Source organism: Sprattus sprattus (assembly GCF_963457725.1).
Source record: "Sprattus sprattus genome assembly, chromosome: 14".
Taxonomy (NCBI): domain Eukaryota; kingdom Metazoa; phylum Chordata; class Actinopteri; order Clupeiformes; family Clupeidae; genus Sprattus; species Sprattus sprattus.
The window spans coordinates 5,556,890-5,584,216 of NC_137912.1; the positions used below are offsets into that span (position 1 = coordinate 5,556,890).

Genomic DNA, 27,327 nt, shown 5'->3' on the forward strand with positions numbered 1-27,327 from the left:
TTACCTTGTTGATGTGCTTGACTCGGTCCGAGCCACTTTGTCTGTTTGCCATTTATAGTGTTTATAGTGGGCACCACATACTGGATGGACAGCTAAAGAAACGTGAGGAGATTTCGCTGAATTCGACGAAAAGTGTAATTGATTGATATCAAGGAATTTGCCTTCAATTACAGTAACTTAGCCTACCTACTTTAACCAGATCATTTTCTAATAGACGAGCGCTGTTATAAACTGAGGACTTTTATTGTAAAATACCAAAGAATAGGTACCGGAAATCTCTCCATTAAAGATGTTCGACTGGAAGTCTTCACAGAAGAAAACGCACTCAGCTCCATTGTTTCTTCTTGTAAACGTATTCTTTGCATTGCTTTTTATGCTAAACCCTTTCAGCGTCTCATGTGTGGTTACTTAAGATTTAGTTTTAATCACGACCGTTTGTTTTTAACTCAGGGCCATATTTTCTGTGTTGGTTTGTTTGTTGTGGGTGATATTTGGGAAGTGCACATGTGGGCGTGTCTTGTAACTTTTGTTCACGCCAGCCAGGTTAACGCCAACTGAGAACTTGTGATCTGATCGTAACTCTGACGTGAGTATTGTAACAAAATCAATCATCTTCTAAGAGTATGCGTTAACGTTACATAACTTCGCAAGATCATTTGATTATTTCTATAAGTTGCATTAGAAATGGGCACTTTTCAAATATTTTTTTACAGTGGAAACGTGGTTGTTTTATCACAGTATGCAAGAGAAAGTCTAGAGGATTGAATGACAATTCAATGACTGTTAGCTAGATAATACTTCTATGACATTTTCTTGCTTTTGACCATCATCGTTGCATGAATGAATGCAGCCTTTCATTAGGACTTCAGCCCGTAACCACAGCGACATGTGGCTCATTAAGTAATCAATTTTTCTTTCTACGCATTGAGTTAGTGGTGCCGTATTGGAGTCAGGAGTCCATTGACAAAGAATCTACACTCGTTGGAGGGAGGATGAGCTGCCCAAAAACCGAACCGCACGTACTGAAGGAGGAGGTAGGAGGCCTTGGCTAATTGTTATTCTCCCGCGGTGTACGGTGCGGTTGACTGGCTTTTTTACGGTGATTGTTCTGAATTTGAGTCATACATAGAATGCGACCATAATTTAGATGAACTCCCACTGACGACTTAGCCAAAAGCTCCCTAGTAAGGGTGTTTCCCGTGAGAGACCAAAGCCAGTTTTGCGATACTGCGATCAGCGCTTGTAGTACAGTGGATCTGACTGCAATAGATTTCACAATATGTGTTTATGCTGCAATCATTATACCATGCCTTCCCAAGGTCCTAGCAGTTGGAAAATGGGTGAAGCTTGAGCGAACTACATATGTGGATCCTGCTGGCAAAACCAGGTAACCATTTGTGAGGAGCAATATGATGTCTACATGGAAATATGTGATAGCAGAATCATGGGTGTTGTTGCTTGCTTAATCTGGAATGATTTCTGTCTTTCTTTCTCTGTCTGTTTGTATTTTCTTTCTAGAACATGGGAGACTGCAAAGAGAACAACAAGACCTACCAACACAGAGGCAGATGGTATGTTGTAGTATATTTAATTCTTCTTCTCAATCTTTACTGATGTGATGTGGATGTGTATGTTAGTAAAATAGTAGACAGAGTGTTTTTGTGTGAATTTAGTTCAATGATCAGATCATTCTTTTTTGGGTGCACCTAGGTGTTGGAATCATTGCCATTCTGAAAAGAACCCTCCACCGAGACTGCATTGTTATGGTGAAACAGTTCCGTCCACCCATGGGGTGTCATACACTTGAGTTTCCTGCAGGTAAACCACCCTTTCCATGGACTCATTATGTATTTTATGTAATGTATGATTCCATTGGATGCTTGTGGCATTTTTCCAATAGTTTTCCTATATTTAATTACAGTATTACATATTTACCGCAGTTTTAGGATGGGCTTGTATATTGTGAGGGATTTGTGACTTGCTGTGTTTGTGTTCTAGGTCTCATAGATAATGATGAAACTGCTGAGGTGGCTGCCTTGAGGGAACTGAAGGAGGAGACTGGTTACAAGGGGGAAGTAGTGGGAGTCACTCCTGGTAAGGCAGAAAGATGTCTCTTTATCATTTATAGTTAGCATCCCATGTATGGTCGGATGCATATTAACAGTATTTTTACGTATACTGTTAACAGCCTTTGTAGGCTCTGAAAGTACACAGTGAACATCTGTCCTCTTCTGTAGCGATATCTGCAATCTTTGGTTCTTTGTAGATCAGAAGCCGTATTCACAAAGCCTTTTATCTTACCACTAGGAGTGCTCCTAACTCGCGCTAAAACCTTTTACGTAGGAGTAATTTCTTAAAAGTGATTCACAACGGCTCTGAGACCTACTCATACTAAGGATAATACCAACTCCTAAGCTTAAGATAAAAACTCCGTTGCTATGGATGACGTCGCTTCTCATGCACGAGTTTAGAAGGGGTGAGGACGGTGATTGGTTGTTGACAGGCTCTCTCATTAAAAACTCATTCGTGACGTCTCTCTAACAATCCCACTATATCGACTGAAAATAAGAGAATAACCTAGGCTTCAAATTAAGTCATATTAAATAGTTATGGACAGTGCAGTTAGCAGAATGCACACGCATGATGACAAGTTTGTGCATCCAACGGGAATGACACTTTGCACGTTAAGAGAAATATAAAGCGATCAATATAAAATATGGCAATTGCATGTAATCAAGGCAGTAATAATTAAAGCACCCAGCAAACTGTAAGGCTATTATATTTCCAGCCCTTGACCACTTCAAATATCAGCACATGCGGCCCTTTAAACCCTCCAATCTTAATTGATCAAAGCGAAACGAACGTGAAACGTATAGCCTAAGCGAAAGCCTACTGGTCCCAGGACCAATAGCCACTGTCACCCCAGCGGCATCCAGCTGGTAAGTTCTCAAAAACCTGCTGCAGACCGCTCTGCGTTGAAATGCACAAGTCATCGGTACATCCAACTGTTGGATGATGTGGGGTCTACAGTGCGTTGATAGTTTGATGAATTAAACGGCTGAATGATGATCCCCAGTGTCGTCATTTGCGTTTTCCGCGAAGCCAAATAGCCTATCTTTATGTTTCCAAACATTTCACTTCGGGACACATCGTTGTTTAAAGGCGTCATTGCATCCCGCGCTAATTCTACGACAATATTAATACCTTCAAGCAATGTCTTTTATCAATTCCAAGTCGGCTGCAGCCATCTTACGATTTTTTGTGAATAGGTCTTAGTGACTTAGGAGTCCTCATGAGGAGTTTTAAGCTGTCCTAGACTTAGGTGCTACTTTTAGGGATAAAATATTTTGTGAATTGCTCTTAGTAAAAAAAATTAGGAGTCCTACATTTAAGACTGACACGCCCATTATTTTTAGGAGTTTCTCCTAAATTCGCCACTTATGAGCTACTTTTAGCCCTAAGATTCTTTGTGAATACGGCCCCTTAGCTACAGTGTTGTACAGTTCTGTTTTAAATTGTCTTGAGGTATCTGTTGTCAATTCTCCATTAGACATGAAAAGCTTGGGAATGAAACTGGTTCAAATGCCAGGTTGAATGTGAGACTGATGACTGATGGTCTCTTATTGGACGTTTGACTGATAGTCTCTTTTATCCTATTTTCAGTCACGTGCTTGGACCCTGGCCTTTCTAATTGCACCACTCAGATCGTCATGGTGAACATCAATGGAGATGATGTGGAAAACGTCAACCCCACCCAACAATTAGGTAAGACTAGCTTCTCGCACTCTCTCTCTCGGGTCGTTTTATTTGGCTTTACACGTATGAATATTTGGGTGATGTAAATGCAGTGTGGTTAAGTTCATGTATAAGACGAACTGTAACACATGGTTTCTCTTTGTTTCTCTTTCAGGTGAAGGGGGTAAGTATTTTATTCACGTGAGTTATTTCATGAATTGTAATCATGTTTTAAAAAAAAAACACTATCTTAACTGTATGATATATTTTGTGCAGAGTTCGTTGAAGTTATCCTTATGCCTCTTGATGAATTTCAAAAGAAAATTGATGGTGAGCTCAGTTTTATGTTTTGACAGTATGAAGCGAAAATAATTTTATCGTTTATGATTGACGATACCAAAAATATTCAACATTTCTGTATTTTCTTTATGCAGAGGTTGTGCAGAAGGGAAACATTGTAGTGGACTCAAAGGTTTACATTTATGCCATGGGAATGTCTCAAGCCTTCTTCAAACCCAACGAGCTGCCTGTGCTCAAACAGTAAAAGCCTGTGATCTACCTATTTCCCTGGCCTGCTCCACACATCTGCCATTCCTGTACAGTCCTGCTTCGGATCCTGCCAGGCAAAAGATTGCTGAAAAGACAACAAGGAAAAAAATGTACTAGTTTGTTTGTGAAATTATGTTGAACTACTTGGGAATGCAACTGGTAAATCCTTTAATGAATTTAAGCTCCACCCCCTTAGTGGTCTCCATGGTTATCTTAAACATTCCTAACACACTAACTAAAAGTAGCACTGTCAATTAGTTTATAACATGATGTAATTACATTAGACACTGTAGTTGCCCCTGTGTGCCTTACTGAATGTCGAGCTGGCGTGGTGTAGAGATGGTTGTTTTGATACATGCACAGTGCGGGAAACATTATTGCCTTCAGCGTGGGCTGAATGGACTACAGATTTTTCCAGAGGAATTTCCGCTGCTCTGCAGCAGAGATAACAGAATGGCGATGGTGCCATTATAATGGTAGTCTTAACAATGACTTTTAATTGAACTAATAAAAATGTAATTGAGGTATTTGGGAGTTTGTGTTTTCTTAATTATATTTATATCGTACAGAAAAGTGAGTTGTTCAAAATAGTTACATCTTGTCCTGTGTATAACTGAAATTGATAAATAAAAGATCAGGTAGTCAAGTCACATTTCTGTATTTTACTCACATGCTTATTGGCCTATTTTATGATTTAATTTGAACATTTTGTGTTCTGTATTTTAAAAATATAAGGTTATAAAATAATGAAGTTATTGCATCTGTTGCAAAGTAAGAGAGACTGCAGCTCTCTTCAGATTCCAGAGATTCGGTTTCCGAATGTTTGCAATTTCCTTTGGTATGTGTAGGTTATATTATTGTGAACAACTCTGTCCGATCATTGGATTCGCCTTCTAAAAGCAGACAAATAAGTGTGTTTCTGTGTACATAAATACATTGTATGACTAGTTCCTTGCTCTATCTATGCCACGGCGGTTTCCTTTCCTCCCTTGAAGGTCCTCCGTTCATTCATTCCCCGGCACTACTCTTTTGTTCAATGAGGCTAGACTAGAGTCAGCCAATCACGTTCGGTTTCTCAGACTCATGGTGAACTGTGTTAATTTTCCGCCTATGTCTAAGTTGTTAGCATTTGGCAGCACTGGCTGCTAAGATAAGCAACAAAACCTTAGTGCCTAAACTATTCAGATACCCAAAAGTAGCCGAAATATAAAGGCGAGACACCTACCTCTAACCCGTAAATTAGTTCAAACTATTTCACCGTAAGTATCCCTTTACAACCGTAAATAGCAAACTGTCTCTCGAAAATGCTACGCTAATATGCTAACTATATGAGGCTAGCCACCTTTGAAAACGAAATGCATGCATGTCATATTGCACTCACTTCCTTAAACAACCTCTGTCCTCCCAGATTTTCTAGAAAGGTAGACCGAGAAGTTACTCTAAATAACACTGTATAAAAATGTGTTTACATTGTGATAGTACGATATGTGAAATGAAATTGAAGCCAGCTGGCCGGCGAGCTTCTTGGCTAGTAAGCTAACGTTACCATGTTAGCAGCCTTTGGAGCTATACAGTAAGGATGTCTAATGCCGCATTGTAAGCAATGGTAATTGTTTGGATATGACAGTACTAAAGAGGTGCAGTCGTAGATGTGGCTTTATGACTAACTACGTGTGCATTTTAATTTATCCTGTAGCCAGCTGGTTAGCCAAGCTGTCAGAATCTATCTTAAGTTCCTAGGTATACAACCTTGGTATTTAGATACCACATCTGTCAGACATACAACTTTTCACCTACTGGACTGGCTGGTCAAGTTCTTAGAAGTAACTCGTATTCCCTACTTGAATTGCACTTGTCTATGTTTAAAATGTTAGATCCTGACTATCAATGTTGCTGATGTTTCTTAACAAACTTTTGTTTTGTCCAGTGTAAGTAAAGCCAGAGGGGCTGACGATGTCCGACTGTGCGGGCTTGCAGCTTGTCAGCCCGTATGCCTTCGAGGCCATGCAGAAGGTGGACGTGGCTCGGCTGGCTGCTCTAAGCGACCCCGAGCTGAGGCTGCTTCTCCCCTGCCTGGTGCGAATGGCCCTCTGCGCCCCGGCAGACCAAAGCAAAGTCTGGGCCCAGGATAAGAAACTGATTCTCAGACTGCTTTCTGGTGTCGAGGCAGTGAACTCCATTGTGGCTCTGCTTTCAGTAGACTTCCACGCTCTGGAGCAGGACGCCAGGAAAGAACAGCAGCTCAGGTAACACATAGTGTGCGGAGTTACACACTTGCCCTTAACCTTTGTTGCCTCCCAACTTCAGAAATGTTTTAGAAGTCTGTGATATTGACATTTGATGTTGATATTTTCCATGGTCACGGTACCAATGTCTATAAAAGGTTATCTTTAACACAGTGCAGGTTGTGCAGGAGGGGAGATATCTGATCAGAGCTGCGTCTGCGGATCTTTCAAGTTTGAATAGTTAATGCTACTGTAGCCTTTCCTTTATATTTATTTTTCCCACCTTATGAGTAATTTGAAAATGGAGTCATACAGAATTATACAGAAGATACACTGTTATCCTTACATGCACTGTCTGGAAAACAAACCTGCCACCTTTAATACGTTAAATGGTATCGCCGGCTTCTTCTCTCAGACACAAAGCTGGAGGCTCTAATGGAGAGAGTATGCTGGTGTCCCAGTTGCAGAGGGGCCTAACGCTGGACTTCGAGCACAGCGACCCCCTGCACAGGCTGAGGCTCGCCCTCAGTGAGCTGCTGGCCATCATGAACAAGGTAGAGAAAATACATTTTATTTATAGGGCGCCTTTCAAGAAACCCAAGGTCGCCTGCACAGTACACCAGTACTAGTGTTCAATGTGATGTAAACTTACTACTACTTATAATTAGTGTTGCACCGATACCGATACCAGTATCGGATAGGGCCCCGATACAGCACTTAAATGGTGGTATCGGTATCGGCGAGTACCAACAAATAGTGCAGATACTTTTTTTTTTTATCAATGGTTTGGTCCCCAAACAAAACAAACACACAAAGAAACAATACAGGGAAAGAAAAAAAAAAAACTGACCAAACTTTAACTCTATTGTGTTCAAAATCAGAAAAGCCACAGTGCTGCTCAGTAAGGTAAACCATCAATTATAGAGGACTAGTCCTCAGTTATGTCTGAAGTGCTGAAACTGTCAAGAAATTTAATTTGACTTTCTTACTGTTACACTAGTATTATACATGGGACCAAACCATTGATAAAAAATAAATAAATAAAAGTATTTTTCAAATTTCAAACAGAGTGGTATCGGTATGGTATCGGTATCGGCCGATACTGCACAGCCAGGTATCGGTATCGGTATCGGAGCCAAAAAATGGCATCGGTGCAACACTACTTATAATGTATAACAATCTTAAACAGATGTGTGTAAGGAATTCAATGGAAACTAGCCTTTTGGCCATAATTGGGTGCATTTACATTTTAATGTTCATAAATGTACACTGTCCCTCTTGATCAAATTAATTAATTAATTGATTACAAAATTGAAATTGATTAGTTTACAGACCAGTGCCATTGTCCTGTGTTACATATGCGTGTCTGTTCTTCTGCATGTCCTTGTTCAAGTCAGAGCATAAGCAAGGGAATACTGTTGGAACCATGTTGGAGCTAGAAATAGATGTACAATACAAAGGTTTGTATTTTCTCTCATCCCTGTGTGTCACGTTTTGCAGGTTACTGATTCCAATGGGGAGTTTTTTCTGAAGTCTTCAGAGCTGTTTGAGAGCTCAGTGTACCTGGATGAACTCGCAGACGTCCTCTGTATCCTTCAAGCAGGTACGCTCCTCACTTACATGTATTGATTCAGGCATTGATTTCTTAAAGCTGTGTTATAAAAAGAAGAAATGCAAAAGGCTAGAATATTCTTGCCTTTTCATTCAGTTGCATTGTATAGTAGACAATCGGTATGTTTTCTTTGGTTGTTCATGGATAAATGTCTGGTTTGTGTCTGTGTGCTTTCCAGAGCTCCCGTCCTTGTTGCCCATTGTTGATGTGGCTGAAGCGCTGCTTCACGTTCGCAATGGAGACTGGTTTCTATGCTTGCTCGTTGCCAATGTCCCTGACAGCTTTAATGAAGGTACATTTAGCCGTTTAAGACTTTCCCAACACAATTCACCTTTAAAAATGTCAAATAAAAATGGTATCATTAGTCTTTTTTTATAGGTCAAGTTACTTTTGTTGACAAATGACACATAATATATTCTCCTCTCTTGGGAAAAAAGGACAGTAAATACTCCCTTGAAAGATCCACTCTTGCTGCTCTGTATTATTTAAGAAAGTGATTTTGTCTGATGCATTATTTTATGTTTCTATTCATGTGTTTGTGTGTAACTGCAGTGTGCAGAGGTCTGATTAAGAGTGGTGAGCGGCAGGATGAGGAGAGTGTTGGTGGTCGACGGCGGACCGAGGCTCTCCGGCAGCTCTGCCAGATGCATCCCACCCAGGCCCTCAACATCCGCGCCATGGTGGTGAGCACCCAGAACCAGACCGCACCAACTAGAACCAAAACCAGACCACACCAACTAGAACCAAAACCAGACCGCACCAATTAGAACCAGACCACACCAACTAGAACCAAAACCAGACCGCACCAATTAGAACCAGACCACACCAACTAGAACCAAAACCAGACCACACCAACTAGAACCAAAACCAGACCGCACCAATTAGAACCAGACCACACCAACTAGAACCAAAACCAGACCGCACCAATTAGAACCAGACCACACCAACTAGAACCAAAACCAGACCATACCAACTAGAACCAAAACCAGACCACACCAACTAGAACCAGAGCAAGACCACACCAACTAGAACCAGAGCAAGACTACACCAACTAGAACCAAAACCAGACCATACCAACTAGAACCAAAACCAGACCACACCAACTAGAACCAAAGATCAGATGGACACCACTAGGGTGAACCGACCCCCTGCATGCCAAACACTTGCCCACGTCAGCTAACCACAAACAACGGCCAACAATAACACTGACAGTATAGTCATAGCAGATCGAGAACATGGTGGTGAATTTGGCTAACCACACAAATGCTTCATCAGGTAACTACAAACAACTCTGGTCATGCATCACAGAATATAGAGAACGTTAGGGGTGGGGAAAAAAGATTTTTCGATTTCTCTCGATTCTCTCTAGAACGATTCTGTCTCGATTCAGAATAGTTCAGAATTTATTTTAAAAAATCGAGATGCATCGATAATTGTTTTATCGGTTTAGAATTGATAATCGGTTTTGAATAGATAATCAGGTTAGAATCGAATCGTTGACCTCTGAATCGGAATCGAATCGAATTGTGAGGTGCTAAGAGATTCCCACCCCTAGAGAACGTCGTGTTGAATTTCCCTAAATCCTGCCAAGCAATCAAATGTAGCGTTTCAGTGCATCGCTGTCTCTACCACACAATAACACACGGTTCAGGCGACCAACAGCAATATTTTTTCCACCCACAACCCCAACAACAGTTATGTATAACGCCATCAACATCGATCAGTCACACAACTTCTTATTGAACTGATGCCAACACAGATATGGCAAACCAAGCAAACACAGCTCTCCAGCCAACACTGCCAGCCAGTCTCTGGCAGGAATGATGTGGCCTGTATGATGTATGCAGTCAAATGACACTTTTAACATCCTTCCTCGTTCATACTAAACCGTAACAATGGTGAATACCTTAAACACCTACCTGTAACTACAAATGTTAGGACGGCCTTAAAGAAGAACACTCTTGTTAGTCTAGAAAAAGAAAGAACAGTCATTATTAACTTCTGATTTGCTTGTGATAATGTTGTTCTCCCAAGCCTAAGCACCCCCGCTTTTAGTCTACCCTTCCTGCTTTGAGGGACCTGATAATATTATGGTATGATTTGATGATATAGTTTAGATGTTCCTAAACACATGCTGTGCTTACATTTACATTTGGTCATTTAGCAGACGCTTTTATCCAAAGCGACGTACAAGAATGTATACACATTTTTACATATACACTGATGGCACACTGCACATCAGGAGCAATTATGGGTTTAGTGTCTTGCTCAAGGACGCTTTGACAGGGAATCGAACTAGCAACCTTCTGATTACTGAACGACTTCACTACCTCCTGTACCACTGTCTAAACACATGATGCGCCCCCAGGTGGAGGAGTGTCACCTGCCTGGCCTGGGCGTGGCTCTGACGCTCGACTACAAGCCGGACTCGGGCGACGAGGCGGTCAGTCTCCTGGTGTCCTTCGTCAGCGGACTCCTACTGGGCACCAACAGCAAAGTGCGCACCTGGTTCAGCATGTTCATCCGCAATGGCCAGCAGGTAACGGCACGCACACACAAAACAACACACTCATGCACACACACACGCACACACACACACACTCACGCACACACACACACACACACACACACACACACACACACACACACACACACACACACACACACACACACACACACGCACGCATGTTCAGCATGTTCATCCGCAATGGCCAGCAGGTAACGGAATGCAGACACACACATACACACGCATGCACACACGCACGCACACACACACACTCACGCACACACACACACACACACACACACACACACACACACACACACACACACACACACACACACACACACACACACACACGCACGCATGTTCAGCATGTTCATCCACAATGGCCAGCAGGTAACGGCATGCAGACACACACACACACACGCATGCACACACGCACGCACACACACACTCTCACGCACACACACACACACACACACACACACACACACTCACGCACGCACGCACACACACACACACACACACACACACACACACACACACACACACGCATGCACGCATGTTCAGCATGTTCATCCACAATGGCCAGCAGGTAACGGCATGCAGACACACACACACACACGCATGCACACACGCACGCACACACACACTCTCACGCACACACACACACACACACACACACACACACTCACGCACACACACACACACACACACACACACACACACACGCACACACGCACAATGAGTCAGATAAGATACAGATTCTTAATAAACAGCCAGCAGAAGAGATTTTATTGCCCACATGTTGAGCGATGCAAAATTACACATTCCCATGTTTTTATTCTCTCTTCCCCTTACTTTTTCTCTTTCACTCCCTCCCTCTTTCTTTCTTTCTTTCCTCCTCACCTCTCACTCATCCCCCTCTCTCTCATTTCCTCTCCTGTCCATCATTTTTTTCTCCTCCTCTTTCCTCCCTCCTCGTCCCCCAGAGGAAGCGTGAGAGCAGCTCGGTGCTGTGGCAGATGCGCAGGCAGCTGCTCCTGGAGCTGGTGGCCATCCTGCCGCGCTCCCGTGGCAGCACCCACACGCCCAATGACAGCGATGCCGACTCCGACCGCGGGCGAGGTGGGGGCGCCGCAAGGGGGTACTCGGGCCTGAGGGAGGAGCACGTGGTCAAGGCCAGTGCCCTCCTGCGGCTCTACTGCGCCCTCATGGGCATCGCTGGGCTCAGGTGAGATGCCAACAGACTCTATTGTGCCATCAGCTACGTGTGTGTGTCTGTGTCTGTGTCTGTGTCTGTGTCTGTGTCTGTGTGTGTGTGTGTGTGACTGTGTGTGTGTGTCTGTCTGTGTCTGTGTCTGTGTGTGTGTGTGTGTGTGTGTGTGTGTGTGCCCTCATGGGCATCGCTGGGCTCAGGTGAGATGCCAGCAGACTCTTTTGTGCCATCAGCTGTGTGTGTCTGTGTCTGTGTCTGTGTCTGTGTCTGTGTCTGTGTGTGTGTGTGTGTGTGTGTGTGTGTGTGTGTGTGTGTGTGTGTGTGTGTGTGTGTGTGTGTGTGTGTGCCCTCATGGGCATCGCTGGGCTCAGGTATGATGCCAGCAGACACCCGGCTCAGCTTTGGTCATGAACTGTTGTGTTAGTGCTAAAAGGACTTTTCGTTTTACAGAGACAAAACATGCTCCAATTGCAAACACTCTGAACGTGAATTATAAACTGGATCGTGAAAACATTTTTACTGGTGTTACTGTTTCTTACACAGCGTTGAAATGTTTGTATCTGTTTACGTGTGTGTGTGTGTGTCCTCCCTCCCCACCCTGTCAGGCCTACAGATGAGGAGGCTGAGCAGCTCCTCCAGCTGATGACGAGTCGTCCTCCCGCCACCCCCGCTGGCGTTCGCTTCGTCTCTCTGGCCTTCTGCAAGTTACTGGCCTTCCCCACTCTAGTCAGGTATAGGCACTCCCCTCACACAGACACACAGACACACAGACACACAGACAGACACACACACATCTTACCAGAGGTTCTGACCCAGTTCGGGGACTGCTGGGCAGCTGGTGCCACCTGCGGGGCGCCCTCGTTAGAGGGCAAATAAACACAATAAACACTACTCTCACACACACTTCATACCGCCCCCTCCTCTCTGCTCTGCATTTGTTACTTCTTTCTGTGGTCATCATTGGAACTTTTGATCAGATGAACAAACCTGGTTCAGGTGATCTGTAGCATTATTATACCACTGACTTCAATCAGGTGTGCTTGCAGCAGGGAAAGGTGGGTTGTATCAGGAGGAGGATTAAGAACTGCTGTGCTATCCAATTTGAACTGAGTAGAGTATAGCGCCATCCTGTGGCCATTAGTGGAACTGAGTAGCATGGCTTTATGGTTATTTTACGGCTACTTGTGTCGTTCTGCAGCACCCCGGAGCAGGAGCAGCTGATGGTGATGTGGCTCAGCTGGATGATCAAAGAGGAGGAGTACTTTGAAAGGTAAGACAGGATGAAGTTTGACACTTGTATTCATATTTATCTATTATTTATAATATTGTCTATAATTTTTTGGAAGAATACTAACATAGATAGAACCATAGTAATGTTGTGGAGGTTGAAATGATGAATCAAGACCCCTGGAACCTTTTGTAATGGCACATTTTTCAAGGGTCTTAGAAGTTGAACTCTCTCTCTCTCTCTCTCTCTCTCTCTCTCTCTCTCTCTCTCTCTCTCTCTCTCTCTCTCTCTTCACTGCTGTCCCCCAACTCTCCTCCTCAGTGCTGCTGGAGTGTCTGCCTCCTTTGGAGAGATGCTGTTACTGGTGGCCATGTATTTCCACAGCAACCAGTTGAGTGCCATCATTGAGCTGGTGTGCTCTACACTGGGAATGAAGGTGAGGGATCGCTGACGGGGGACAGACTCTCTCCCACATCGCTGTTAAGCACTCCAAGTTCGAATAGACACTGTGAACCTTACCATTCATAAAGTTTCTCACAAATAGTGAAAGCTTGTGTGCATTCAATATCAATTCAGCATCAAGTTGTGTAGTGTCGAATGTAGTTTCGCTAAAATAATATAATTTAAAGCAGCAATATGGAGTTCTGTTCCTAAACTAGTAAGCTAACTATCTAAAAGGCATACAAAAGCCTTGCAAACACCACTAACAGCCCAGCTGACACTGTTAGAAGCTTGCCAACACACTTACTGGTGTCTTTTGGCAACAAAACTGGCAATGTCATGTGGGTGAAAGCTTATCTTCCATTGGTGCAAGGTGTTCCAGCCTGTTACACAAAACTACATAGGGCATATCTTGGATGGCTAGTGGGGAAGATACAGGTGTTTATCTGTCCTTCACATGACCATATGCTTTTAAAATGAATTTGAAGATGGTACCAAACTTAGTTGCCTATAAAACCATACCTCAAAAAGTGTTTTGCAGTTTTCAGGTATCAGTCAGTTGTAGATGAATTGAATGTCACCATGAAATAATGCTTTTTGAATGATATGCTGATCTCTCCCTGTAGATTGCCATTAAGCCAAGCTCTCTCAGCAAGATGAAGACTATTTTCACCCAGGAGATCTTCACTGAACAGGTAGAGTATTGTATACTGTTTGTAGCTACGCTAGTTAATGTACCATTTTGGCTATATATAATAGCCTACCAATGTTGTAATCTGTAGATCATGATATTGGCGTTATGTGCTTTAGTTGATTTTTGCGTTGAAAGAACCGTCACCCGTGGTTGGATACAAGTTGTGCTGTAAGGCGCGTTGGATGTAGATGCCGGTTAGGGTGCATCAAATTGCAATGCAACATTTCAAACCGTCTGGGGTTGCATTTTCTTCGGACACCCATAAAAATTACTTTTGCAAAGTTTTGGGAAAATTCATTGAGATTTAGAGGTGGAACACAGCATGTGAAAAATATTCTTTTTTAATTTGCATTTTTGCACTGGTATATCCTTCAGGACATGCATATTCTAGTTCTTCTTCAAACAAAACATTGAAACCAAAGCCCAAAGTGGCACCAGAGAACGATATCAAAAATGAACCGCTTTATCATGGCTCCCCAATGGGTATAAGCTGATGTGATGTTCCACCTTTAGAATACCACTTTTCGCAAAAAATATTTTGCATTTATTGTATTTGCATGGATGGTAACACTTTTAGCACCCAGACAGATCAGTATGCTGGAACTGTGTATTTTGATGCACCCTAATGCCGGTCATTTGTCTCGTAGGTGGTCACGGCCCATGCAGTGCGGGTGCCTGTCACCAACAACCTGAGTGCCAACATCACAGGCTTCCTGCCTGTCCACTGCATCTACCAGCTACTGAGAAGCCGGGCCTTCACCAAACACAAGGTCTCCATCAAGGTAAGCCACTTGTCCGTCAATATAGTCATTACCAACCAGCTACTGGAATTCTGGCCCTATGGGTTAGAATTGGGCCAGTTGGATGTATCTCGATTGTAAACTTTTTATGTAATATTTTGATTACACCTCAGAGTTTTGTATAGTACAAATTGCAGTTATAATATGCAAGTGGTGTGTGTGTGTGTGTGTGTGTGTGTGTGTGTGTGTGTGTGTGTGTGTGTGTGTGTGTCTGTGTGTTGTCATTCAGGACTACAGCTATTATACAATAATTGTACAATTAACATATGTACCCTCCTCTTTTTGTGTGTGTGTGTGTCTGTGTGTCTGTGTCTGTGTGTGTGTGTGTGTGTGTGTGTGTGTTATCATTCAGGACTGGATCTTCAGACAGCTGTGTGAGAGCTCCACCCCTCTGCATACTCAGCTCCTCCCCCTCATTGACGTCTACATCAACTCCATTCTCACGCCCGCCTCCAAGGCCAACCCCGAGGCCACCAACCAGCCAATCACAGAACAGGAGATCCTCAACGTCTTCCAGGGAGTAACTGGGGTAGGTGTGGTCCTGCTGACTGGAAACACAATGACACAAGCTACTGGCAGCTACCTTTGTAGTCCTTAGGCAGGGATCACCCTGGAAACAACGTAGCAAACAGCAACGCTCTGATCATAACAATTCTCTTTGTTAAAAAAGCATTCCGGATTAATTGCTATTCGCTAACAATATGCTAGGTAAAACGGCTTATCCTCACCCTAATCCTGAAGTATAATTGTTGCATAATGTTACTTTAATACAGAGTTTGATCTTGTTAAGCGATGTGAAGTAGCAATTTCTGTACAACGAAACAAGAAATGTCCCACCCCGATCTTGCTGCTTTGATCGCATTTGCATCATTCTGACAAGTGCTGTATCACCTCAACGTCATTCTATTGGTTATTTTGTGGAAAATGTATCCATCCATCTACGCTTTCTGAAAGTATGTGATGTGATGCTCTCTATCTCCCTCTCTCGCTCTCTCCCTCTCTCTCTCTCTCTCTCTCTCTCTCTCTCTCTTTCCCTCTCTCTCTCTTTCCCTCTCTCTTTCCCTCTCTCTCTCTCTCCCTCTCTTTTTCTCTCTCTGTCTCTCTCTCTCCCTCTCTGGCAGGGGGAGGGTGGGCGCGGTCGCTCGCGCTTCAGCATCACGGCTCAGCTCCTCATCCTCTACTACATCCTGTCCTACGAGGAGGCTCTGCTGGCCAACACCAAGGCTCTGGGTGAGTGGAGCGCGTCAGCCCAAAGACTCAGAATCAGATTTTAGTGGCCAATTAAGTTTGCACAAACAAGGAATTTGACCTGGTGAACTGGCTCTCAATGTGCTTACACAACATATACAGAACAACACAATACAAAAACAAACACAATACAAAAACAAACAGTGCAATGGTCTATGAAGGATAAGAAAGAAAGTATATACAGGAGCTGTGAATTGTTAGAACAGTTTGAAAGACTGAGGGAAGAGGATGAGGGCTGGAGAAACAGTGGAGGGATGTTTTGGGGGGCATGGCACTGGCATTTTTTTTTTAACACTTTTTTTTTTATTTTTAAGTTTTATCACAGATACAGAGGAACAGAAAAGTAAACACACACACATTGACAAAAATAATACTAATAATAAATAATAAATAATAATATAATAATAATAATATTAACAAAAAAAAACTTTAAAAAAAACATGAACATACTGGATTGCATTGTTTTCACAGAGTTATCCTGAGACATACATATTTTTCAAACATTGATCTGTCATTGCTATTTGAATAGAGTCCCAAATAAACAATTTTTCTCAGGAATTTAAACCAGGCAGGGCTGTGTGCAGATGTTGACAGGCCTTTTGGACTTGTTTGGGGTCTCCTCACAGTTCTTTACCCTTAGATTGAGTGTTTCAGGGATGCGTCGAACAAGCAAAGTTGTATTCCACCTATCATTGTCCTCTGTGTTACGTCTCTCACTCTCTCTCTTTCTCTCTCTCTCACTCTCTCTTTCTCTCTCTCTCTCTCACACTCTCTCTCTCTCTCTCTCACTCTGCATCCCTATCTCTCTCTCTCTTTCTATCTCTGTCTCTCTCTCACTCACTCTGCATCCCTATCTTTCTGCTTTCAGCCCAGATGCAGAAGAAGCCCAAGTCCTACTCTGCAGCCTTGATGGATCAGATTCCCATTAAATACCTCATTGGTCAGGCACAGGGTCTGCAGAAAGAGCTTGGGGGTAAGAAGTTTAACTTTTATGTTTTCATAGTTTGACTGTGGCCGTTACTAATTCAACTCAAGTTATTTTGTATGAAGTTAATGCTTTGATATAGAATGCAAAGGTCTTGGATCTTGTTCCTTTTAAGCTAATTCCTTACTAGCCACTAATGGATGTATTTGTCTTACTCCATACCTGTCCATCTCTTTCTCTCTCTCTCTCTCTCTCTCTCTCTCTCTCTCTCTCTCCCTCTCTGTGCCTCTCTCTTTCTCTCTGTTCCTTCTTTCCCTCTCTCTCTCTCTCTCTCTCTCTCTCTCTCTCTCTCTCTCTCTCTCTCCTTCCTCTCTGTGCCTCTCTCTCTTTCTCTCTGTTCTTTCTTTCCCTCTCTCCATCCCTCTGTCAGGTTTGCACTCAGCTCTGTTGCGTCTGCTGGCCACTAACTACCCTCACCTGTGTATGGTGGAGGACTGGCTGCAGGAGGAGGAGGTGACCGGCACACTGCCACTGCTGCGGAGGATACTCCTGACCAGCCCCACCTGCCCATACACACACACACAGCTGCAGGAGGGTGAGGACACACACACACACACACACACACACACACACACACACACACACACACACACACACAGCTGCAGGAGGGTGAGGACACACACACACACAGCTGCAGGACGGTGAGGACACACACACACACCCATATGCCCACACACACACACACACACACACACACACACACACAAATACACACACACAGCTGCAGGACGGTGAGGACAAACACACACACACACGCACACAATCACACAGACACACACACACATTTACACAGACACACACACACACACAGCTGCAGGAGGGTGAGGACACACACACACACACACACACACACACACACACAGCTGCAGGACAGTGAGGACACACACTCATACTCATATGCACACACACACACACACCTGCAGGAGGATGAGGACACAAACTCATATTAATACACACACACACACACACACACACACGTACATACATACGTACATACACGTACATCACTCTCGGAGAAATGTTGAGTGCAAAATACCTCCGTAAATGAAAGCGGTAAGGTACACTAACAAGATGTAATGCATGTGATCATGATCCATCACCGATTCCCTCCACAGCGTTTCAGAAGCTGCCATCTAGCCAGACACGACTGATGGAGATGCTGGGGCACCTGACTCTGCTGTCGCCTAGCGACCTGATCCCGTACGCCGAGGCCCTGACGGCCAGCATGGGGCTGCTGCTGGAAGAGGGGGTCCCCCGAAAGGTGCTGCAGATGCTCAACAGGCTGTGGCTGGTGCTCAACACAGTCATGCCTCGCAGGTGAGCCGCAGAAAAGGGCTTTTAACAAAAGGGATGGGGGAGCGGGAGGCTGGGCCATGGGGCTTATCAGCTGGTGTCTACTTCACTGTGTACTGTTTAGTACACACCCCTGGTGTCTACTTCACTGTGTACTGTTTAAATCACAACTCTGGTGTTTACTTCACTCCATACTGCTTAGTACACAGCCCTGGTGTCTACTTCACTGTGTACTGTTTAGTACACACCCCATTTGTAGCATCATGGCAAGAGCACGAAGTCAGCAGCAGCAGCAGCAACAGTAGTGGGTTTCAATCAATCAATCAATCAATCATCAATTTTGTATAGCGCTTCTCTAGATACCCGAAGACAGTCCAGTCCAGTCCAGTCCAGTCATACCGGTGGTGGTAAGCTACGTAGTAGCCACAGCTGCCCTGGGGCTATAACCCATATCCAAACCGCACGGCCAGTTGTGTCCCCCTCACTCACTCACTCCCACCCCCACTCTGTCTCTGTGTCTCCCAGGCTTTGGGTGATGACGGTGAACGCCCTGCAGCCCTGTGTGAAGCTCCTGAGGAAGCCCCGCTACACCCAGAACGACCTGATGGTGGACCCCATCATCGTGCTGCGCTGTGACCCCAGGGTCTTCAGGTATGATTACTACAGAACGCCGATCCGTAACTCCTCAGTCTCCTGGGATAGTCACATTTGTCCAGACGTCTTTTTGCTCCCTTTCAACATTCAGCGTGTAACCTAATGTGGTCTGTGAGTGTAGCCTATGTGGAGTGTGAGTGTAGCCTATGTGGACTGTGAGTGTAGCCTATGTGGACTGTGAGTGTAGCCTATGTGGTCTGTGAGTGTAGCCTATGTGGTCTGTGAGTGTAGCCTATGTGGTCTGTGAGTGTAGCCTATGTGGACTGTGAGTGTAGCCTATGTGGAGTGTGAGTGTAGCCTATGTGGAGTATGAGTGTTGCCTATGTGGAGTATGAGTGTTGCCTATGTGGTCTGTGAGTGTTGCCTATGTGGAGTATGAGTGTAGCCTATGTGGAGTATGAGTGTTGCCTATGTGGAGTATGAGTGTTGCCTATGTGGTCTGTGAGTGTTGCCTATGTGGACTGTGAGTGTAGACTATGTGGACTGTGAGTGTTGCCCATGTGGACTGTGAGTGTTGCCTATGTGGAGTGTGAGTGTAGCCTATGTGGAGTATGAGTGTTGCCTATGTGGAGTATGAGTGTTGCCTATGTGGTCTGTGAGTGTTGCCTATGTGGACTGTGAGTGTAGACTATGTGGACTGTGAGTGTTGCCCATGTGGACTGTGAGTGTAGCCCATGTGGACTGTGAGTGTTGTCTATGTGGACTGTGAGTGTAGCCCATGTGGACTGTGAGTGTTGCCTATGTGGACTGTGAGTGTAGCCTATGTGGAGTGTGAGTGTTGAGGGAGGTTGCATTTGCACAGATACACCAGATCTAGAAACAAAATACAATATCATGGTAAACAAATCAGTTGCAAGAAAGCCACCACAGTATGTGTTTATGCATGTATGTGTCTGCCTGTGTGAATGCTTTCGTGTCCATGTGTGTGTGTTTGACTTGTGTGAAGGATACGATATGACTCTGCAACGTGTATATCTGCGTGTGAATGTATGTGTTCTATACATGCATGTACAGTGGGGAAAATAAGTAATTGAACCCCTGCCGATTTCGCAAGTTTGGCCACTTGCAAAGAAATGTGTGATCTAGAATTGTAATGGTAGGTGTATTTTAACAGTGAGAAACAGAATATCAACAAAAAAATCCAGAAAACTGCATTTTATAACATTTATGACTTTATTTGCATTTGATGCAGAAAATAAGTATAATGTCTATCTGTCTGTCTGTGTGTCTGGTTCTCAGGTGTCCTCCACTCATGGACATCACCCTGCACATGTTGAACGGCTACCTGCTGGCCTCCAAGGCCTACCTGAACGCCCACCTGAAGGAGATGGCGGACATGGAGCGGCAGGCGCAGACCATCTCCAACCTGGGCCTGAGCGGCCAGCAGGCCGACACGCCCGAGGTCACCCGCGAGGAGCTGAAGAACGCCCTCCTCTCCGCACAGGTCTGTGAAGAGCACACAAGCAGCGCTTACACACACACACATTATGTGCACCACACCAACACACACACACACACACACACACACACACACACATATGTGCACATCACCAACACACACACACAGACACACAGACACAGACACAGACACAGACACAGACACACACACACACACACACACACACACACACACACACACACACACAGACACAGACACACACACACACACACACACACACACACACACAAACACAAACACAGACACAAACAGCGCTTACACACACACACATATGTGCACCACACCAACACACACACACACACACACACTCACACACACACACACACACACACACACACATACACATATACATGGTATCAGAAGACCTTATCATGCACACATGTGCTTGCATTTGGGTAATCCCAGATTTGTGCATGTTCAAGCAGAGATGAACACAGAGACACAAGCACAGCTGCTTGAAGTCATCAGCATCACCCAAAACAAAATCTATATTCTGAATCCATATACTGCTATATTAGTATTTCATATGAATTTGTTATGATGTTTTTTGACATGTTTCTCGTTGTTTTCTGCAACAGCAGATGCATTGTAATCTGCGAGTAGGAGTTACACACCACATTATAAGTGCAGAGTTGTTGATTCATCATTGCTTCCACTCTTTTCCTGTTCTTCTATTTTGACCTTTGAACTCCCGATTACTGACCCCTGACCTGTAGGACAGTGCCGCAGTGCAGATCCTACTGGAGGTGTGTCTTCCAACTGCGGGGGAGGAGCAAGGACCGGGGGGCGGGGGTGACAGCCTGCTCCACCGAATGAGGGGCAAAAAAGCCAAGTCCTCCGATGTGACTGCCGTGATGGAGGAAGAGGAGGAGGAGGAAGAGGGTGGCTTGCTTAGCAACCTGAGGGAGGTGCAGTGTCTCATCTGCTGCCTGCTGCATCAGATGTTCATCGCGGACCCCAACATCGCTAAGCTGGTGCACTTCCAGGTATAACAGCGCTAGATGTTTGCACTCCTTGATCAGTCAGGGACATGTGCTGTGTGTATGGTGGCAAGAAGCGAAGAGAAAAAAAACACAGAGCCGATTGTCAACACTGCCTGGCCTCCTGGTCATTTTTCAATTTCCTCTATCTCTCTCTCTCTCTCTCTCTCTCTCTCTCTCTTCTCTCTTCTCTCTTCTCCTTCTATTCTTTCTCTTCAGGGTTACCCCCAGGCGCTCCTGCCACTCACCGTAGCAGGAATCCCCTCCATTCACATCTGTCTGGACTTCATCCCAGAGCTGCTGGCCCAGCCTCAACTGGAGAAACAGGTGTGTGTATGCGCGCCAGACTTGTGTGTGTGTGTGCATGTGAGTCTGGATATGTTTGTGCAAAGATGAGTGTGCAAAGATGAGTGTGTGTGTGTGTGTGTGTGTGTGTGTGTGTGTGTGTGTGTGTGTGTGTGTGTGTGTGTCTATGTGCCTATGCGGGCAAGAGTGTGTGTATGTGAGCTTGTATAGGCCTGGGCTTCAATAGCAAACGAAAGTTAACACTCGAAAAATGACTTCCAGATTATATGGATTGATTGGTTAGTTGATTGGTTAATTGATTGATGGTTTATTAACGTATGTTTTGTTTCCTCTCCCAGATCTTTGCCATTCAACTGCTGTCTCATCTGTGCACCCAGTACGCCCTGCCCAAGTCCCTGAGCGTGGCTCGCCTGGCTGTCAGTGTCATGGGCACACTCCTCACAGGTGCACTCTCTCAGCTTATTGCAGTTACCTCTCTCCGCCTCTCTCTCTCCGCCTCTCTCTCTCTCTCGCACGCTCTCCTTCCTTCCCTCTCTTTCGCACTCTCTCCTCCCTTCCCTCTTTCTCTCTCTTTCTCTCTCTTTCTCTCTCTCTCCTCCCTTCCCTCTCTTTCTCTCTCTCTCTCCTCCCTTCCCTCTCTTTCTCTCTCTTTCTCTCTCTTTCTCTCTCTCTCCTCCCTTCCCTCTCTTTCTCTCTCTTTCTCTCTCTTTCTCTCTCTCTCCTCCCTTCCCTCTCTTTCTCTCTCTTTCTCTCTCTTTCTCTCTCTCTCCTCCCTTCCCTCTCTTTCTCTCTCTTTCTCTCTCTTTCTCTCTCTCTCCTCCCTTCCCTCTCTTTCTCTCTCTTTCTCTCTCTTTCTCTCTCTCTCCTCCCTTCCCTCTCTTTCTCTCTCTTACTCTCTCTCCTCCCTTCCCTCTCTTTCTCTCTCTCTCTCCTCCCTTCCCTCCCTTTCTCTCTCTTTCTCTCTCTCTCCTCCCTTCCCTCTCTTTCTCTCTATCTCCTCCCTTCCCTCTCTTTCTCTCTCTCTCCTTCCTTCCCTCTCTTTTTTTCTCTATCTCTCTCTCTTTCGTTGTCTCACTCGATTATATGTATGCAGTATGTATACATGTGTAGTGGCAGTGGAGGAAGTCTCTTTCATGTCTGCATAACTGAAGCCTTGACTGCACCTACACTCCACGGAGCAATGAATATGTGATTTTTTCCGGAGGTAATCTGAAAAGAATGGACATTCGAGACAATACAGATTCACAGAATTTGAAAGTGTATTGGATTAAAATCACTTTCTACGCCTTTAACTTAGACAGTCAAGGCAAATACACCCCTGTAGGTTTTCATTTAAGCACTCTAGCGTCTGAACCAGCTGATGGGATAAGTAAGGGATAACGGCCGACGAGCTGTCCAGTTATACGAATTTAATGGACGCTGCGGGGCAAAGAACACCACGAAGCGGAGCGGAGTGGTGTTGCTCCGCAGCGTCCATTAGGTGTCCATCTATACGAACTTAATATACACCCCATTAGCCAATCAGAAAACAGTATTTCGTTCCAGAGGGAGATAACTAGTAATGTTACCTGATGGGCTTACTAGGAACTACAGGATAGCCAATCTTACTTGCTGTCTTCGCTACAGTGGCTCGCTATCGTCTGTTGAGGTACGAGGCGGTGTTAGGAGAGACTCGACTGGTATTTAGCAGGAATCTCTGCAACATAGTACATACATGTTTTTGACATTACGTCAAAACTGTTCTTCACATTCTGTTGATGATTTGTAGTTGATTTTGGAAAGTTTTAAACTAAAATGACTAAAAGCATGTGTTACTGTCCTGTTGACTAAAAGCATGTGTTACTGTCCTGTTGACTAAAAGCATGTGTTACTGTCCTGTTGACTAAAAGCGTGTGTTACTGTCCTGTTGACTAAAAGTGTGTGTTACTGTCCTGTTGACTAAAAGTGTGTGTTACTGTCCTGTTGACTAAAAGTGTGTGTTACTGTCCTGTTGACTAAAAGCATGTGTTACTGTCCTGTTGACTAAAAGCATGTGTTACTGTCCTGTTGACTAAAAGCATGTGTTACTGTCCTGTTGACTAAAAGCATGTGTTACTGTCCTGTTGACTAAAAGTGTGTGTTTCTGTCCTGTTGACTAAAAGTGTGTGTTACTGTCCTGTTGACTAAAAGTGTGTGTTACTGTCCTGTTGACTAAAAGTGTGTGTTACTGTCCTGTTGACTAAAAGCATGTGTTACTGTCCTGTTGACTAAAAGCATGTGTTACTGTCCTGTTGACTAAAAGCATGTGTTACTGTCCTGTTGACTAAAAGCATGTGTTACTGTCCTGTTGGTTCCAGTGCTGACTAAAAGCATGTGTTACTGTCCTGTTGACTAACAGCGTGTGTTACTGTCCTGTTGGTTGCAGTGCTGACTAAAAGCATGTGTTACTGTCCTGTTGGTTGCAGTGCTGACCCGTGAGAGGCGCTACTCGTTCTTCATGCCCACGCTGCCCTGCCTGGTGTCCTTCTGCCAGGCCTTCCCTCCGCTCTACGAGGACGTCTTCGCCCTGCTGGTCCAGGTGGGCCAGGTGTGTGCCGCGGACGTCGCCACTGAGGAGAGGGACATCGATCCGCTCATTGCCCGTGAGTGTGTGTGTGTGTGTGATATGAATCACCAATTGTGGTAATAAGGGCATCAGCAGATGTTATTTTCTACATTCGGATTTTAACAACGCTTTGCTTTTAAGCCGCAACATAAAATGGACACTGACAATAGAGTATGTCGAAAAGACCCATTTTTTTATGTTAAAATGTTTTCCCCGTACAAAACAATACAAGACCTCAAATTGAGGGTAAAATGTGGTATGAGCACCCACAGACAACACAAATCACAATAGGAATGCTGGGTACGTGTCACACAGAGTGTGTTGGTCTTGACCCATGACTGTAAAAAGCATGGCCAACATGGAAAAAAAGCACTTACATAATGACTGAATTAAGCCACAATTGCAGCCACAGCCTGCGCAGTAAACAGAACATTGGTCAGGTGCACCCAGAACCAACCATATTTGGTTACATGTCTGCCATTTTTAAGGTTCTTTCCGGTGGCTTCCCTTTTGACTGAACATACGCTGCCCGTGGTTGGTCCAGTCATTTGTCGTGAGCGGTGTGGATGGTTACACCCATGTGATTATGCCCATGCAGCACCTTAAGGCTGTGGCACTGTCACCGCAAGGCCAGTTGAGAGTGCAGAGGGGTGTAACCCATCTCAGTATCCTCATTTGTAGTAATTAATTTGCATCTCATTCTGTTTCTTTCTAATCACTGCGTTCTATGATTGGGCTATATTTTTTCAACACCGAAAATAGCGTACCTGTGTGTATTTTTTGGATAATGGTTTCAGGTGTATTATATATATTGTTTGCTATTTTTAATTAGAAATACCTGGACCCTTCTAATAACCCTAATAACCCTGTGTGTCTAAACGTGATTGTGTTCATGTCTTCCAGGGCTGCAGTATCTGAAAGAGAGACCCCAGGATGCTGTGTCCATACTGGGCCGGTCCAAACACACCCCGCCCAAAAGAGCTTCCTTCGCCATGTGGGGGACCGACCCGGACGTCCAGCTTTGCTACCAGATAGAGACGACCTTCATGGACATCATCCAGGCCAGCGTGCAGACAGACCAGTGATGGTGATGGTGAGAGCCAGAACAGTGGCCATGACAACCAGAGCGGTCACCGTGACAACCAGATCTAAGACTGTGAAAACCAGAGGAGTCACCCTGACAACCAAAGCAGAGACCTTGACAAACCAGAGGAGCAGAGACAAGGAATTATCTTTTTTTGTAAACTGTGTGTTTGTGTGTGTGTGTGTCATGAATTCTTCGTCCAGTTCCTCGTGAATGGTAGCAATAGAGGGGAGATGTCTTGAAGGTCGTCCAGGTAGGGAATATGAGTTGTAATAAGGATGCCTGTGAAGACGTTGGTTTTTGTTTGACATGGAAGAGGACAAGCTCATGCGGTAGTGAGATATTATTGGTCTGTTTTCTAGACCACTGAACAAATCTTTTCCTACGCATTGTACAAAAAAAAAAGAAAATGTGTTTTAGATTTGTAAGCACTGACCTTTTTTTAGACTTTGCATTAAAATGTGTGAAAGATTTTCTGTGAAGATGTTGTTATTGTGATTACTTCTTCTATCATTCCAGAAGGGCAGATGTGATGTGTTATTCACATATTCAGGGACTGCAAATCAACATGAGATCACAAGAAAGCTCCAGCACCGTGTAATAAGAGCCATTTTCTCTATGAGTTAAATACATTAAATCAGAAGTAAACTAACTATTGTAAGCTTTTTTTTTTTTTAAGTGTGGGTGTTTGAATAGGGGTGGACAGTCAACCTAACCCATTTGTGATGCTGTTCCCATGGTCAGGGAGAGTTGGTGCTAGTTGAACTGGAAAATGTATGTTTCCATTTTGTCGATTGGTTGAGTTGATTGATTGATAGATTGTTTACTTGATTGGTTGATGCTTCTTCATCAAGTCAATGTTTGTTTTCCTTCCCAGATCGTTTTAATTTTTTGGGCTTTTATGCCTTTAATCAGAAAGGACAGTAGAGAGAGACAGGAAGTGAGCTGGAGAAAGATCGGGAGAGGGATTGGGAAATGTCCGCGAGTCGGACTCCAACCGGGTCCCCATGGGTATTCCGACCAATTCATGGTACAGGGCTGCTGCTGCTGGCGCCACAGCTCCCCCCTTCCTTCCCAGATTGTTGCCATACAGCTGTTGTCTCATCTGTGCACCCAGTAGTCTATGTCCTGCCCAAGTCTTCGGTCAAAATTGCATCTTATCTCCTGTCCTAACCACCTTTGCTTGACCTTGATGGAAAAAGTCATGAGTGAGTAAGTATGTGAGGAGAATTCATAAGGAAATTAGGACATGACAACTGTGTGCTAAGAATATGTGACTGCACTTACATTAGGCTATGTTATTATGTGATGGTGGATGTTGAAATGTTCCTGCCATAAAGAATTGTGGGACAGCATTATCATTGGCAATGAGGTACAAAGTACTATAAACCAAAGGCCTTTACTAAATTATATTTGTTCAGTTGGATGCGAAGGAGGGGATTTCAGACTGACTGAGTTGATAGACCTTGCAGATCTGTGTGTTCGTCTGCTGCAACATAATATCTTATTAAAGGAACCAGTCTTGGCAAACCTCAGTAATCTGGCTCCCTGCTCTTTTACTGCAATGCTATTACCTGTTGACCTACCCGGCTGCCCTAGGAATAGGAACGCTCAGGATATCGCCATGGCGTTTTCTAGATTTTGGTGTATTCCACCGACACACCCTGTTTCTAGTTTTGGAGAATAGCATGGAAGGAGGGTTGTTACCCCCAGAGTGGGGTTACCTGC

At 44.4% G+C, this 27,327-nt stretch overlaps 2 protein-coding genes across 2 annotated transcripts; both read left to right on the plus strand.

Annotated features, from left to right (window-relative positions):
- The first annotated feature begins 488 nt into the window (after positions 1 to 488).
- nudt5 (nudix (nucleoside diphosphate linked moiety X)-type motif 5) lies at positions 489 to 4,664 on the plus strand. The gene is made up of 9 exons (XM_080851800.1): positions 489 to 586; positions 934 to 1,034; positions 1,320 to 1,387; positions 1,519 to 1,571; positions 1,711 to 1,818; positions 1,999 to 2,094; positions 3,664 to 3,765; positions 4,012 to 4,065; positions 4,170 to 4,664. The coding sequence occupies exons 2-9, from the start codon at positions 993 to 995 to the stop codon at positions 4,277 to 4,279; spliced, it is 633 nt and encodes a 210-aa protein (XP_080707926.1). The 5' UTR covers positions 489 to 586; positions 934 to 992; the 3' UTR covers positions 4,280 to 4,664.
- Positions 4,665 to 5,402: 738 nt separating this feature from the next.
- On the plus strand, positions 5,403 to 25,991 carry ints2 (integrator complex subunit 2). The gene is made up of 25 exons (XM_080851275.1): positions 5,403 to 5,543; positions 6,212 to 6,530; positions 6,925 to 7,063; positions 8,010 to 8,112; positions 8,300 to 8,413; positions 8,674 to 8,804; positions 10,490 to 10,660; positions 11,617 to 11,858; positions 12,449 to 12,574; positions 13,042 to 13,113; positions 13,393 to 13,507; positions 14,139 to 14,207; positions 14,854 to 14,988; positions 15,359 to 15,535; positions 16,128 to 16,236; positions 17,123 to 17,227; positions 17,610 to 17,774; positions 18,355 to 18,556; positions 19,058 to 19,183; positions 20,426 to 20,630; positions 21,362 to 21,631; positions 21,845 to 21,952; positions 22,270 to 22,375; positions 24,376 to 24,552; positions 25,419 to 25,991. Exons 2-25 carry the CDS (start codon positions 6,238 to 6,240, stop codon positions 25,598 to 25,600), a joined length of 3,642 nt encoding a protein of 1,213 aa, XP_080707401.1. The 5' UTR covers positions 5,403 to 5,543; positions 6,212 to 6,237; the 3' UTR covers positions 25,601 to 25,991.
- The last annotated feature ends 1,336 nt before the right edge of the window (positions 25,992 to 27,327 follow it).

Coding starts and splice junctions, on each gene's coding strand:
- nudt5 (XM_080851800.1), top strand. CDS start 993: ATGAGCTGCCCAAAAACCGAACCGCACGTACTGAAGGAGGAG. Junction 1,388..1,518: donor GATCCTGCTGGCAAAACCAG/GTAACCATTTGT, acceptor TTTTCTTTCTAG/AACATGGGAGACTGCAAAGA. Junction 2,095..3,663: donor AGTAGTGGGAGTCACTCCTG/GTAAGGCAGAAA, acceptor TCCTATTTTCAG/TCACGTGCTTGGACCCTGGC.
- ints2 (XM_080851275.1), top strand. CDS start 6,238: ATGTCCGACTGTGCGGGCTTGCAGCTTGTCAGCCCGTATGCCTTCGAG. Junction 8,414..8,673: donor CCCTGACAGCTTTAATGAAG/GTACATTTAGCC, acceptor GTGTAACTGCAG/TGTGCAGAGGTCTGATTAAG. Junction 15,536..16,127: donor TCTTCCAGGGAGTAACTGGG/GTAGGTGTGGTC, acceptor CCTCTCTGGCAG/GGGGAGGGTGGGCGCGGTCG.